The sequence below is a fragment of the Gossypium hirsutum genome, chromosome D06 (assembly GCF_007990345.1).
Source record: "Gossypium hirsutum isolate 1008001.06 chromosome D06, Gossypium_hirsutum_v2.1, whole genome shotgun sequence".
Classification (NCBI taxonomy): domain Eukaryota; kingdom Viridiplantae; phylum Streptophyta; class Magnoliopsida; order Malvales; family Malvaceae; genus Gossypium; species Gossypium hirsutum.
The window spans coordinates 61777120-61793664 of NC_053442.1; the positions used below are offsets into that span (position 1 = coordinate 61777120).

Here is a 16545-nt window from a genome sequence, read left to right on the forward strand (position 1 = left end):
TATATGTATCAGATTGAAATATTTTGAACAGATTGACAAACTTGAGGGGCATCTTAGCAATTATTTGTAGGAACAAAATTGTAGTTCAATGCTGCCGCTGTTGTTGCGGATAATCGTTGGGGTCTCTGAAGCACATTGGCCATCAACATGCCCCAAAAGTGAGTCATATGTATTAACAGACCAAGTCTGAAGTAGCAGATCCACTCACCACAATGGTTTTCAATTTTAAGATTCATTCATAGCCTACTTACTAATGTCCTTGAAAAAGCATGGATCGTCAATATTGTGGATTGGGTGGATCTAAGTTGGATATATATAGATCTCATGTGGAGTAAGAGATTTTCTAATCCTGCCTTCATTCCACACTTTCGATATTATTGTGGATTGGGTGGATCTAAGTTGGATATAGATATCGAATTTGTTTTGGAGGATGGGATTAATTTCCCTTTGGGTCCTCCTCCTGTTGTGCGCATTTTGATTTAGTCTCTTTTAGTGTTTTCTATCTTTAAATTCGGCCTTTAAACTCTATTTATTTTTCAATGTAATCCTTAATTTGTCATTTTAGTTTTTTTAGTTTTTTTTAAAATATTATTGATATTGTTATTGTATCCTTATTATTATATTATTTATTATTTCTATCATTATTATTATTATTTTCATACATGTACACACGCATTTTTTATTATAATATATATGCATATATTTTTTATAAATACATGTGCATATTATATATTATTTATTTTCATAATTTTTTATATACATGTATATATATACATTTATATTTTATAATACATATACATTTTCCTTATTTTATAATCCATGCTCATATACATGCATTTTCAATAAAATGTACACGTACCCTTTTTAGAATTATTATAAGTGTTTTTGTGTATTTCATGTTTTTCTATATGTATACTTATATATATATGTTTTAATATATGCATATATATATTTTCAAAATCTACTTATATATTATACTTATATATGTACATACTTTGTACATATATATACATATATGATTTAAATTAAAGTATTTGTTTCGTGTTGTATATTAACATTTTATCATACTTTTAAAGAAAATATGTTTGATTTCACTAAAACATTAAAACCATTTTTGTTCAAAGGCTTTCAAGATCGTAATATTCGATATTTGGAATTTTTGAGAAGATTGAGCCCTAACGTAGTGGGTTCTAATTTTCCTAATTAACCCTAAATAATCGAGAATACTTTTTTCAAAATGCATAAACAAAAATCATTTTCGGGAATTCAACATGTTATGTCCTAACACATTGGGTATGATATATTATTTTCTCGAGATGAAGATTTTCCTAAAAAATAAAGGTAATATTCAATGTTTGGGATTCTGAGAAATTGTACCCTAACGTATTGGGTCTCGATTTCTTCGTCTGACTTAAATAATTGAATATCCTTTTAAATTTTATCGCTTGAGTTTTTTTGACAAGCTCATTCTTGATGATATAAAATGTCACGCCCTAACGCATTGGGTGTGACATTTTCTTTTCTCTGAAGGAGAGGGTTTTAATGTATAATTTGATTTATACAAGTTTTTAAATACAAGGATCGTATTTTAAAATCTTTTCAAACTTTCGACACTAAGATATTAAATAATCAATTCGGTATCAATTTTTGGCGTTACGAGAGTGCTAACCCTTTCTCGTGCGTAACCGACTCCCGAACTCAAGTTTAAAAGTGACATTTAACAGAGAAATTCAAGCATGACTTTCTACTTCTGCTCTAAGGATTAACCAAATATTCACTAGTCTCTGGCTCTGGCACTGGCACTGGCACATCTACAGGGATTGTGTTGAAGTTGGCCAGCATGCTGCCCTCTGATGAGCCAAGAACAGCTCGATCAAGTGAAGCTTCAGCAGCAAATCATGCTGCTGTTTCATTTTGTTGTTTTTGAACTAATGTTTGTAGCTTAGTTTGTAACAAAACAAAATGTACTTGATGTATTAGAAGCTGACATCAAAGAAAAATCAGCTTGTTTATGTGTGCAAGTAAGGTTTTTCAAGTTACAATGTAATTAGTGGAGTTAGGTAGTGTTTTAGGTGTTGATTTTACTTATGCTGACCAGCTCATGTTTGGTATTTGTATTGGCTTTATGCCATTAATCATTTTTTGAATGAATTTCAACTAGTTTTTTGTTCCAATACTTTCCATTGTTCTTTGCTTTTCTTTTCAATTTTCTGTCTTGAAAATCTGTTGTTTCTTCAGCAAGAATCGAGCCTTGCTGCTCAAGTCTCAGTCAACTTGTCTGTTCTTTGTTCCTAACACCAACAGATTGTCTCTTTTTTCAGAACCGGGCAGTGCTCATTAGTCGGCAAACTAGAGCCTCTGTATGTACAGAAACCGGCTCCTTTATTTTGGTTCATAGTTATTTTGCATTATGAGGATACAGAGCTTGCAGTTGCCTCAGACTGTTTCTCTTCAAGCTCAGATTTGAGGAACGCCAGCACTGAAAGGCGCTGGAAAATGAAAACGAACATGAGAAACCCGTTTTCTGGGGATTAATTATAGCTTAAAAACTTGCATTTGAGGAGAAACCTTACCCTTGGCTCGAGACCGGCTTCTTCGGATTTCAGTGTCAAATATTCTAACAATTTTATGCCTTCTTGAAATCCATCAAACGCCACATCCTTTTTTCCAAGAGTTCTGTCTACATCTGTAACTTTTGCAAGAGAAATGGCTACATCCAGAATCTGCAAACACAAAAGCAACAATACACTGTTGAATGCCAACAGAAGCATCAAAGTCAGAACGTAACGAAGCTTCTCAAGTACTAGAATGGATTTCAATTGTAAATCCATCACAGAAAAAAAGAACCAAAATTCAGCATACTGAAAATTTTGAAACTTTTTGCAGTTCAATAAATAGATTGGGCAAAAGATATATCTGTTGTGCGGAAGCGTGTAAAAGAGTAAAATTATTGTACTAAAAAATCACACTAAGTTCAATTCCCAGGAAAGAGAGGTGGATCACAAGGATCGCTTAAGTACCAAGTCTTTCCTAGCCAGAATATCCCTCAATCGTAATTTAATAGCACAATAAATCACTACAATCACACACACAATTCATGCAGAATAATACAATAAAGAACACAAGAATTTAACGAGGTTCAGCAAATTTTGCCTACGTCCTCGGGCACTACCAAATATATTTCACTCCAAAATACAAGTGAGAATTTACAAAGAGAGAGAGAGAGAAAACAATGCCTTAAGTAGAAAATGGCAAGTTTGAGATACAGAATGAGAGATGGTTATGCCTATTTATAGTTGAGGTTCAGGGATCAACTTGCAAAGTCACTTTACAATTAGGGACCATATATTGCAAATATCTCAGATTTTATTATGCCAATATCTCGATACCCATATCTTTGACTTTCCAATATTTGATACCCATATCTTTGACTTTCTATTATTTGATACCCATATCTTTAATTTTCCATAAATATGGATAATTCCCAATAATCTCCACCTTGAAGATTTGATTCGAGTAATCTTATCTTCACACAATTCTCTCTGCCTTTGTCAACAACACTTGATAGTGCCTTCTTCAACTGTTAAACATGCAGAATATTGATCAAGTTCAAACAATGTTCGAACTTGATTGTTATTACCACCTTGGTCATCATATCTGCGGGATTATCTGCAGTCTTAATCTTCTGAAGGTGAATTTTCCCCTCATCAATAATTTCCCGCACAAAGTGGAAACGTACATCGATATGCTTTGTACGTGTATGATAGACTTGATTCTTTGCTAAATGAATAGCACTTTGACTATCACAATACACATTAATATGCTCCTGGACCAATCCCAAGGTTTTAACCATACCTTGTAACCAAATAGCTTCCTTTACAGCCTCTGTTACAGCCATGTATTCAGCTTTTGTGGTTGACAACGCAACTGTAGACTGCAGTGTAGACTTCCAACTTATTGGTCCTCCAGCAAGAGTAAACACATAACCAGTGGTTGATCTTCGTTTGTCCAAATCACCGGCATAATCAGAATCAACGTACCCAACAACACCTTTACCAAGTGTAGTATCCTGCTTGAACAGTAATCCAATATCCATGATCTTATGAATATACCGTAGAATCCATTTCACAACTTGCCAATGTCCTTTTCCAGGATTATGCATATACCTGCTCACTATACTAACTGCCTGTGAAATGTCGGGTCTTGTACACACCATTGCATACATCAAGCTACCTACTGCATTAGAATACGGAACTTGTAATATGTATTCTTGTTCCGTATTTGTCGAAGGAGATAGTTGTGCAGAAAGCTTGAAATGAGAAGCCAACGGGGTACTTACAGCTTTAGTCTGCTCGTTCATGCCAAACTTCTGTAGTATCTTCTTTAAATATTGCTTCTGAGATAAACTAACTCTGCCATGAGCTCTATCCCTACATATTTCCATGCCAATGATCTTCTTAGCTTCACCTAGATCTTTCATCTCAAACTCAAGGTTGAGTTGAGTCTTCAATCTCTCAATTTCAACTTTACTCTTAGATGCTATCAACATATCATCAACATATAAGAGCAAGTATACGAAAAATCCTTCTTGTAGCTTCTGAAAATACACGCAACGATCAAATTTACTTCTTGTATACCTTTGCCCTTTCATGAACTGATCAAATCGCTTGTACCACTGCCTTGGAGATTGTTTCAATCCATAAAGCGACTTTGTCAGTTTGCAAACCCAATTTTCTTTATCAGCAACCTTGAATCCATTTGGCTGAGTCATATAGATTTCCTCTTCCAAATCACCGTGTAAAAATACGGTCTTCACATCGAGCTGAACTAGTTCAAGATCATATTGCGCAACCAAGGCTAGCAAAATTCGAATAGACGAATGCTTCACAACTGGAGAAAATACTTCATTGTAGTCTATTCCTTCTTTCTGAGCGTAACCCTTTGCTACCAATCTAGCCTTGTATCGAACTTCATTTTTATCAGGAAATCCTTCCTTCTTTGCATATACCCATTTGCATCCAATTGCCTTCTTTCCTTTAGGTAGTGTCACCAACTCCCAAGTCCTATTTTTATGAAGAGACTGCATTTCTTCATTCATAGCTTGCTTCCACTTTACACTATCAGAGTTACTTCTTGCTTCTGTGTAAGTAGAAGGAACATCATCATCTGCAATTGGAAGTGCATAGGCCACCATATCATCAAAGCGAGCAGGCATACGAATCTCTCTTCTTGGCCTTCTATATGCAATTGAATCATGTTGTTGTAGAAGTTCTTGGGTCTAAACTTCTTCATCATTTGTTCCTTCAATATTAGCTGGATCATCATTAACCTTTTCAAGCTCCACTTGCTGCAAAGTGCCACTGGTTGTGTTATCCTTTTGTGAATCATTGTTCTTCATCATGGTTGATTCATCAAAAGTCACATCTCTACTGAAAATTATTTTCCTTGTATCAAGACACCAGAGACGGTATCCTTTTACTCCACCGTTATACCCATGAATAATGCTTTCTTTGCTCTTGGGTCTAACTTAGATTCTTTTACATGATAATATGCAGGGGAACCAAAAATATGTAAAGAATCATAATCAATAGCAGGTTTACCAGCCCACCTCTCCATAGGAGTTTTTCCATTTATTGCAGCTGATGGCAACCGATTAATTAGATGGCACGCATATGTAACTGCCTCAGCCCAAAATTTTTTGCCCAATCCAGCATTGGACAACATACATCAAACTTTCTCCAGTATAGTCCGATTCATACGTTCTGCCACCCCATTCTGTTGTGGTGTATCTCGAACAGTGAAGTGTCGTACAATACCTTCATCATGACATACTTGTAGAAATGGATCATTCTTGTACTCAGTACCATTGTCTGATCGAAGTCGTTTGACTTTTCGACCAGCCTGGGTCTCCACCATCTTCTTCCATTTCAGAAATACATCCAAAACTTCATTTTTCCTTTTCATTAGATACACCCATACTTTTCTTGAATAATCATCAACAAAAGTAACAAAATAGTGCATACCTCCCAAAGAAGCCACTTTAGTAGGTCCCCACACATCACTGTGAACGTAGTCCAGAATTTCTTTTGTATTGTGAATTGCTGAACCAAATTTTATCCTCGTCTGCTTGCCCAGAACACAATGTTCACAGAATTACAATTTGCAAGAATTTGCACCTTTCAACAAGCCTTGCTTTGCCAAACTCTGCAAAGCTTTTTCACCAGCATGTCCCAATCGCATATGCCATAACCTAGTAGCCTCTGAATCTGCATCTTTCGTAAAAGCTGTTGATGTTGATCCAATAACTGTACTTCCATTTAAATAGTACAGATTATTCCTTCTTGTGCCTTTCATCACCGTCAATACCCCAGCTACTACCTTTAGTAATCCATCTCTCAAAGTGATTGTGAGCCCTTTAGATTCTAGGACCCCTAATGAGATAAGATTTTTCTTCAAGCTAGGTATGTAGCGAACATCTGTCAAGACTTGAATTGAGCCGTCGTGATTCTTCAATTGGATTGTACCTATTCCCATTGTCTTACAAGCGCTATCATTGCCCATAAAAACAACTCCACCTTCTAGTTCTTTAAGACTAGAAAACCAGTCCTTATTAGGACACATATGGTAAGTACATCCCGAATCCAAAATCCACTCATCTATATGACATGCCATTGCCATGCCAACCAACACATGCATCAGAAATAGCTTTACCCTTTTGTAACTTAGGACAACTCTTTTTCCAATGCCCTTTCTCACGACAAAAAGCACATTCATCTTTGGCAGGTCTCCCTTTGGACTTACTCCTTCTACCAGATTTGTTGCTGCGCGAACGACTTCTTACTGTTAAGACTTCTGTAGTTGTATCTCTGTGATCTTTTTTATCTTTCTTTCGAGTCTCAGATCTATACAACGCACTACAGACTGCATCAAATGTGATTGTATCCTTCCCATGAAGCAATGTGGTGGTAAGATGATCATATTCATCAGGAAGAGAATTCAACAACAGTAATGCCTTGTCTTCATCTTCAAATTTCTCATCCAAATTTAGCAAGTCTGCTAAAATTTTATTGAATGAGTTCACATGGTCATTCATCGACATACCGGGTGCATACGTGAATCGATAAAGTTTCTTTTTCATATAAAGCCTATTTTCAAGACTTTTTGTTAGAAACTTTTCTTCCAGTGTATCCCACAACTTCTTTGCTGATGTCTCCCTCATGACAGAGTACTTCTGCTCTTTGGCCAAACATAGGCGAATTGTTCCACATGCCTGTCTATTGATCTTGGCCCACTCCTTGTCATCCATCTTGTCAGGTTTTTCTTCAAGGGCTATATCCAGCTCTTGCTGACATAAGACATCCAGGATCTCACATTGCCACATACCAAAATTATTGGTACCATCAAATTTCTCTACTTCAAATTTCGCATTGGTCACAGTAGTCTTTGACGATGACTTTTCCATTTTTTTCTCCTCAATCCCAACTACAGTACGTGAACAGTGCCGTGAACGATCGTATTCCCCAAGTACGAATCTAGCTCTGATACCAATTGTTGTGCGGAAGGGTGTAAAAGAGTAAAATTATTGTACTAAAAAATCACACTAAGTTCAATTCCCAGGAAAGAGAGGTGGATCACAAGGATCGCTTAAGTACCAGGTCTTTCCTAGCCAGAATATCCCTCAATCGTAATTTAATAGCACAATAAATCACTACAATCACACACACAATTCATGCAGAATCATACAATAAAGAACACAAGAATTTAACGAGGTTCAGCAAATTTTGCCTACGTCCTCGGGCACTACCAAATATATTTCACTCCAAAATACAAGTGAGAATTTACAAAGAGAGAGAGAGAAAATAATGCCTTAAGTAGAGAATGGCAAGTTTGAGATACAGAATGAGAGATGGTTATGCCTATTTATAGTTGAGGTTCAGGGATCAACTTGCAAAGTCACTTTACAATTAGGGACCATATATTGCAAATATCTCAGATTTTATTATGCCAATATCTCGATACCCATATCTTTAACTTTCCAATATTTGATACCCATATCTTTGACTTTCCAATATTTGATACCCATATCTTTGACTTTCTATTATTTGATACCCATATCTTTGATTTTCCATAAATATGGATAATTCCCAATAATATCAAATGTCTGAGGAATAAAAATACATAAATATTTGAAACTAACAATTTGGGTTTTTGCATAAACTTTTCGAGTGAGTTCACTTATTCAACATTTAATAACATAGAAAACTACATATAGATAACCGTTTAAATCATTCCAAGTAAACATTCTTTATTATTGGCAATTAGACTTGTCCAAGAGCAGCGCAAGAGCAGCGCTGCCCACCTGGCCCATGGACACATCTACTTGCATCAATCAATGAAACAAACTAGTGGGTTTACTAAACCATGTACCAAAAATGAACCTATCTTACCAAAACTCAGCTGGTTTAAGTGTAGGATACAGGTTTGGGATTGACACGGGTATGTTGAGATTTATTCCTGACTTTTTACATGTATTTGAATGGTCCTTGGAGAATCATATCCACACACATCAATGTCCAAATATGCGTTGGACACAAGTACTTCAACAAAAATGAAGAATCAAAGAAACATAGCGTTAACTAGTTTCTTACTTTTTACAAATAATATACCCATTCAGTTTCCATAGGCAGCGGTTTTGACAAAAACTTCAACAAAGTTCAACTAACTCAGACTAGCTTTCCATTTTCGGGTTAATCTAGACTAGCTAAAGGAACAGGTGAGGTGAGATCACAACCCTAAACCAAGCCTGTGGTATTATACCATACCCAGAGCATGTCAGAATGATAATACTCTTTTTTTACTACTACTATCAAGGTTGGACTAATTTGGAAACATTGGCATTTACTTTATACTCCCTTGCTCCTCCAACTGTTTCTTTTTTTTTCTTTAAGTACCCTTGTCCGACACTGACATCAGACACATATCCAATCATGGCCATGGGGAATACAATTCTCCAATAACTCTCCAAATACATGTAAAAACAAATTAAAAAATGAACACAACTGTGTTTGATGCATGCTCATATTCAATACTCACACCCAAGTCCAAGTAACATGGAAACCCACTATTTAGTCATGGTTTTGGTTCCCAGTAGACTTTTATTAGTAGCAATGACTGGGGCTATAACACTGACCATACAAGAAGACATAAGGTGAAAAGATCAGTCAGCTGGTGTACTTCACTAGCCGTGAGTTTTTAGAACATGAAAAGTAAGGAATTCTAAAGTTTATAGTCATTGTAAGAATAGTTTAGTTTAATAGTTGCATCAAAGTTTAATTGGTAGGAATTATGTTGCGGAACAGTGGCTGAAACAGGGTGATCCAAGAAACTTATGCATAGCACCAAAAAGTAGGGTTTTAATGAGGAAAAAAGATTTGATTGACACAAGTTGACTAAAACCTATGCTACTCAGGCTTGGAAGTAAATGATAAATGCGGGTATGTGTCAGGTAAGGGTGTGCATCTGCTTATCTTTTTAAGTATCAAAATATGTTTAACATTAATTTATATTGACTGCATAATTCGGTTCAATTGATTCAGCCATCTGAATCAGTGACTCGGAGGTCACTCTGGTTTGACCTCTGATCCAGCTTTTTATTCAACGCTCAAAAGCATTAAAATAGACCTATAACATTCTTTGTATAACAATTAGATTTGATTATGGATTGAGCTACTTAATTCGACCTAAAGAGTCGTGAGAAGATTTAGATAAAAAAAATAGGCTTGAAATCAAGGACAAATTTTTTTTTTTGGATTATGAAATATGCATACTATGACTTATAGTTCTGTTATTCTTTACTGCAAACAATTACTGCTATATCTTTGTTTATCTCAAGAGGATTTGAACCTTGTAATTGATTACAAATATTAATATTTTCGAAAATTGTAGAGCAAGTTAGGTGGGAAAATGAAAGAAAGTAATGGATGGTCTAAGAGGATTTAAGACTTATGTGTTATGAATTAATTAATATTCTTTTTTGCTAATAATATTAATTTAAGAGTTAGTTAGTCGAGGATTTAAGAGCACGGAAGTCTAATTAAAATATAATTTTGCAATTATGTTTCGTTTTATTTTATAATAAAAAAAATATGAACTTAGTTGAGGGTTTCATCCTTATATATGGGAATAGATTATATTTTATGACCAACCGTTTACTTATTTGAAAAATATTTGTGATAAGAGAATTAATCACTATTATGCTGTTAGTGGTGGACATTTAATTCTTTTTTTTTTTAAAAAGAAAATTTCAATCGAGTAAAGACCAAATAGTGGAAAATTTTAACAAATTTTAAAATAATTAGGCTTCAAAACATAAAGCTTACATTCTTTGAAGTAACTCTTTTTTTCGTATCTCGTCAATAGGAGCATTTGAGTATTTATACTATCACAACTTCATGACTTGACTCTACTATTTTGTCTTAACTCCATCGTTTCTATAATTGACATTCCATACGGGCTTCAGACTTGTTGGACACGTGTTTTGTCCTAGATTTGCTTGTAGTGTACGCGTTCCTCTCTATTCCTGGGGTTAACATTCTTAGCGGTCTTTAGGCTCACTAGACACATGTTTCACTCTGGGTCGCTTGCAGAACATGTGATTTTCCTTTTGTGAACACCTTGGGCCTTCAGCTAGCATCTTGGGTATATGCGAATTGGGGTCGCAACCCTTACTCGGTTCATGCAAGTTGGATCCGCGAGCTCGCCTTGCAAGCTAGATTTGCGAACTCCCCTACTACCCTCTCGTGGTTTGCCTTGCATTCAATCATTTGGTGAGACCTATTCGGGTCACGGGTAGGGGTCAGCAAAACTCGATTCGATTCGAAAAAATCGAAAAAAAATTCGAATTTCGAGATAAACGAATTGAGTTAATCGAGTTATTCGAATCAACTCAAATTTTTTTTTCAAATTTTGAGTTCGAATCAAGTTGAGTTTTCAAATTCGAATAACTCGAATAATTCGAATATCAAATTATAATATTTTACATTTTTACCCCAAACTTCTAAACCTTTTTACTTTTCCCTCAAAACTTTTACTCCTTCCCACTTTCCCCCTAAAACTTTTACTCCCCTCCCCTCCCAACCCCCCAATCTACCCAAAATTCATTTCCCACCAAAATTTTACTCTCCCATTTACTTTTTCTCAAAAATTTACTCCCCAAAACCCTCAAAACTTTTTATTTTCCCCCAAAATTTTTACTTCCTCCCACTTTTCCCCTAAAACTTTTATTTCATTCCCATCCCACCTCCCATCTACCCCAAACCCTCCCCCTTCTAATTTTTTTTTTAAATTTTCCCTCCAAAATTTTACTCCCCTTATTTACTTTCCTCAAACTTTTATTCCCCAAAATTTTTTATTTTCCCCCTAAACTTTTACTTCTCACCATTTGCTCTCAAATAAAAATCAAAATTATCCCAAAAGAAATCACTAAACATAAATAGTAATAATTTTATTTATATATACTATTTATATTATTAAATTAAATTTCACATTTTATATTATTTATATTATTGAATTGTTTAGTCATATTAAATATTTATATTAAAATTGAATTATTAATTATGTCATAAAATATGCGTGTTAAAATTTTATATTGGTATCAATTTCATATTTTATTTTTAAAATAACTTTTATTAAAAAATCATATTTTTACATTTAATATATTTTTAATTCCAAAATACATAGTGAAGATAATTGAAACAACCAAGTCTAACCAATATATAAAAATTAACAAATAAATTATGAGGTGATGAAAGTTAATAAAAAAATTGATTAAGGTAGATAAATTTTATTACAATGGGTGACAGTGGTTACAATGACCCAAAATTATTTTTTAAAATTTAACTCGAACAAATATATTCAATTCGATTCGATTCGAATTCCATCTCACTCGACTCGATTCGAGAAAACTTCAAATAAAGTTAGGATGATAAAATGAGATTTGAAAACTCGATTAACTCGAAAATTTTTGATTCGATCGAATGCTCACCCCTAGGCACGGGTAGGTGGCCCGGGTTTTATCTAGAACTCAGGATGATGATCACTGATGTATAGCACATTCTATCATTGTTCTTATTAATTTAAGAGTTATAGAATAATAATTTTAAGTATGGTTAATATTGGATTAATAAATATGGTTTTGAATGTTTTCCAAAACTTATAAACCATATATACATATTTTCTTGGAAAACTTGAAATGAATATTTGGATAATTTCAAAACTTAAGTATTTTAAAATAATTAAGTTATCATTATAAACAATGATATTTTTTTATTTGTTTTATTATTTATTTTCTGAGTTCATGACTATCTTTTTCAAGAATGTCGTCTTCAATGTTTAAACCTACGTTCTTTATTTAAGAGTTCAATATATATTAATTTTAAGAAACATATTTAATTTTGAAATATTCGATTTATATTTTTTTTAACTTACTAAATCAATATATTAATCATATAATCAATAGAGATTTAATTCATTAATAAACAAATTATGAAATGTCATATTAGAAAATTAGAAAAATGACATATATGTCTTTAAATTATAAAATCATCTCTTAATTCTTCATTTCTTACTCTTTAGAATATTAATGATTATGTAATTAAGTTTGGTAGTCCTCCCCTTTAATTACCAAAACTAACAATCTTTGTGCTTACAATTAAGCAAAACCATAGTACTTTAATTTTAATTTTTATTATTAAAGAGATAAGCTTTGGAAACTTCAACATCTCAAATAAGTCACTTTGGCATATACCTTACTTCCTACATTTATATCATATGAGCATCAAAATTCCTTTTGCCATCAATGCATCATTATGTAATCTTAAACCCATCAACAATCTATTTTGCATATAAAACAAAAGAACAAGTTTTACTTTTTTATTTAATTGCCTTTTCTTTCATGAAATTCTGTGTTTTTTTTAATTGATATGTTTTCGGATCAAATTCTTTAAGTATATTGTACGCTTGATGCATTAAATTTTTTTAACAATGATATAAAAGTACAAAAAATAATATAAAAACATATTATAAATGAAATAAAGTATATAAATTATAAAAAATTGCCAAAAAACATTAATAATTATTAAAATAACAAAAAGTATATGTAAATTACAAAAAATAAAATTTTAAAATTATGAAAAAATATTTAAAAATATAAAAAATTGTTAATAAAATTTACAAAATATTATAAAAAGCATAAAATTGTTAATAAAATATTTAAAATAATTAAGTTAGTATCATAAATAATGACACATTTTTTTTACTATTTTTCAAGTTTGTTTTATTATTCATGTTCTCGGTTCATGATTGCCTCTCAATAATATTGTCTTCAAGGTTTAAACCTACGTTCTTCGCTTAAGAATGCAATGTGTATTATCAATGCAATGTGCAATTGTTTTTAGCTTATCGATTTAATTGGTTTCCAATTAAATTCTTGCCGTTAATAAAAAATCAATTAAATATTTTCTTCTTTAATCACATTAATCGTTAAACTAAATTGATGGACCAATTAGATATATAAGAATATATAGATAACAATTTGGTATGATTGTGGATTACTGTCCATGTATTCATGGCATGATGAAGACCCATCCAAAGTAATTGCCTAATTTGCAAGAAAAGAACAAAATTTACTTTAATAAAGAAAGCAAATAATTATTCTTGAAGAAATGCTTTACTTTGTTCGGAATTTTTATGACATATAAACTTTACTTTTTAATTCAATTGCCTTTTCTTTTAAGAAAATTTATGTTTTCGGATTGAATTCTTTGAGTATAACATATGCATTGTAATTTTTTAACTGTGATGTAAAAATTAAGGCTAAAGGGTTATTAAAATTCCTTGAAGTTTTTCCCCAAAAAAAAATTAAGCCCTTATATATATATTTGCATTCAATCGAGCTATTGAACTTTAAAATATTTAAAAATATAGAAAATAATTAAAATTGTTAATAAAATTTACAAAATATTATATAAAGAATAAAATTATTTGAAGAATAAAATTGTTAAGTTGTGAAGAATAAGGCATGCTTCCTTAAATATTATAAAGAAGAAGAAGGAATCATGAGTGGTAACTATTTCTTAAAAAAGGAATGATATGAAATAGAAGAAAGTTGGCATCTTTTCTTTTTTATTAAATATGAATTGCAATGCCTTCCACCATCTTCACCCTTCTTTTCTTTCTTTATTTCCTACCTCTTTCTATCCTTCTCTTTTTCACTCTTTCCTTTCTTCTGCCTTTCTTTCATTGCTACCATCTCTTCATCTTTTTTATTTCTCACAACCACACTAATTAATCCAGATGAAAAACGAGAATGAGAATGAGAATGAGAGTCAAGACGAGTCGATGCAACAGATTCAGCATCCTTTTCATCGGCAACATCCCTTGGTGTTAGTGGCAGAGCACAACAATGAAGGTCTCAAAGCTCACTGCGATGGATGTGGGGAACTACTTTCAGCTCCATGCTTCACTTGTATTCATTGCAATTATCACCTTCACAAGCAATGTGCAGAGGCACCCTTTTACCTTCCTAATCACCCTCTCCATCCCAAGCACTCATACGCAGGTTTTGTTCTTCGACAAAGGCCATTCAAAAATGATGTCATGGTATATGGTTGTGCATTATGCAAGGAAAAAGGTAACATGTTTTTTTATAAATGTCATGGGTGTTATTTTTCCATTGACATCAAATGTGATCAATTTTCTTCTTCATTTAAGTTTAACCAACCATCCAAACATGATATCCACCAACATCCATTGACCTTCTTTGAAAGTCCCATGGCCATAGATGTATTCAAAAGATTCAGCTGCTCCTGGTGTCATGAACCATTGACAGATGCTATATATGTTTGCTTTGATTGTCTATTGAAAAAAGTTTCAACAGATTCATTTATCATTCACAAGAAATGCCTTGATGAGTTACCCACTGAAATTGATCACCTTACACATCGCTTACACACTCTTATTCTTAACCGTAGTGATAGTGATTACTTGTGCAACCTATGCCAAAAGCAACATTCCGGACCTTATTATGGTTGTTCTCTTTGCCATTTTAACATCAATGTTGAATGTGCTTGGCCGAGGTCTACTGTTGAAGATAGAAGTCATCATCAGCATCCATTCACCTTACTTAGGAGACAATATTCATTCATTTGTGATGCATGTGGCACTGAAGGAAATTGTATTTCATATATATGTTCAACATGCAGCCTCATGGTCCATAAGGATTGCACTTCACTCCCACGCATCATCAAATTTTCCCGACATGATCACTGCATTTTTCATAAATATTTTCTTAAAGATCTTACAAGGCAAGATTGCAAGATTTGTTTCAAAGAAGTGAGACTAGAGTGTGGGAGTTACTCTTGTAGGAAGCCAGGTTGCAATTACATTGTCCATGTGAATTGTGTCTTAGAGGATAAAAGGTTGTACAAGGTAATTGAGGAAGAGAAGCAATGTGAGGAGCTTGAAGAAAAATCTATGCAGTCTTCCATCATTCGTATTATTGAGGTGAATGAAGCTGGGGAAGCTACAAAGATTCAACATTTCATTCATCAACATTGCTTGGTATTAGCAGACAAGATGGAGGAGGAAATTGATAGAAAATGTGATGGGTGCATGCTACCTATCTCAAATATTTTCTATTATTGTTCAGAATGCCCCTTTTTTCTTCATAAAACCTGTGCTGAATTGCCAAGAATCAAGCAACATTGGTTTCGTCAAAGCAATGCCACCCTCAATTTCGAAAGCTTCAAGGAATGTGACTTTTGCTATCGATATTGTAGTGGTTTCTTCTTTAAAAATGAAGATCGGTGTTGCGCGGAAGCGTGTGAAAGAGTAAAATTATTGTACTGAAAAATTACACTAAGTTCAATTCCCAGGAAAGAGAGGTGGATCACGAGGATCACTTAAGTACCAAGTCTTTCCTAGCCAGAATATCCCTCTATCGTAATTTAATAGCACAATAAATCACTACAATCAAATTCAAAAATATGAACAATAAATAGTAAAGAACACCAGAATTTTAACGAGGTTCGGCAAATCTTGCCTACGTCCTCGGGCACTACCAAATATATTTCACTCCAAAAATACAAGTGAAACTTTACAAATAGGGAGAGAGAACAATTGCCTTAAGTAGAGAATGACAAGTGTGGGATGATGAGAATGAGCAATGGTTAGCCTATTTATAGTTGAGATTCAAGGGCCACCTTGCAAAGTCACTATTCACTTAGGGACCAAAAATTGCTATTTTCCCATGCCCAACACTAAATAAATATTTGGTGCCCATAACTTTGACCTTTCCAAAGTATGGGTAGGTATGGGAAAGGTATGGGCAAAGTATGGGGTATATTCTAATAATCTCCACCTTGAAGATTTGATTAGGATAATCTTATCTTCACACAATTCTTTCTGCTTTTGACAACAATACTTGATAGTGCCTTCTTCAACTGTTAAACTTGCAGGATATTAATCAAGTTCAAACAATGTTCGAAC

General features: G+C 33.4%; 1 protein-coding gene and 1 long non-coding RNA gene across 2 annotated transcripts; one reads left to right on the forward strand and one right to left on the reverse strand.

Moving 5' to 3' along the window:
* Positions 1-2406: 2406 nt before the first annotated feature.
* Positions 2407-2726, reverse strand: LOC107903371 (uncharacterized). The gene is made up of 2 exons (XR_001685783.2): positions 2574-2726; positions 2407-2489 (listed from the first exon to the last, which is right to left on the reverse strand). It is a non-coding gene; the product is annotated as an uncharacterized lncRNA (long non-coding RNA).
* An 11504-nt stretch (positions 2727-14230) lies between these two features.
* Positions 14231-15947, forward strand: LOC121218606 (uncharacterized). The gene has a single exon (XM_041096081.1). The coding sequence runs from the start codon at positions 14353-14355 to the stop codon at positions 15904-15906; it is 1554 nt and encodes a 517-aa protein (XP_040952015.1). The 5' UTR covers positions 14231-14352; the 3' UTR covers positions 15907-15947.
* The last annotated feature ends 598 nt before the right edge of the window (positions 15948-16545 follow it).

Coding starts and splice junctions, on each gene's coding strand:
- LOC121218606 (XM_041096081.1), top strand. CDS start 14,353: ATGAAAAACGAGAATGAGAATGAGAATGAGAGTCAAGACGAGTCGATG.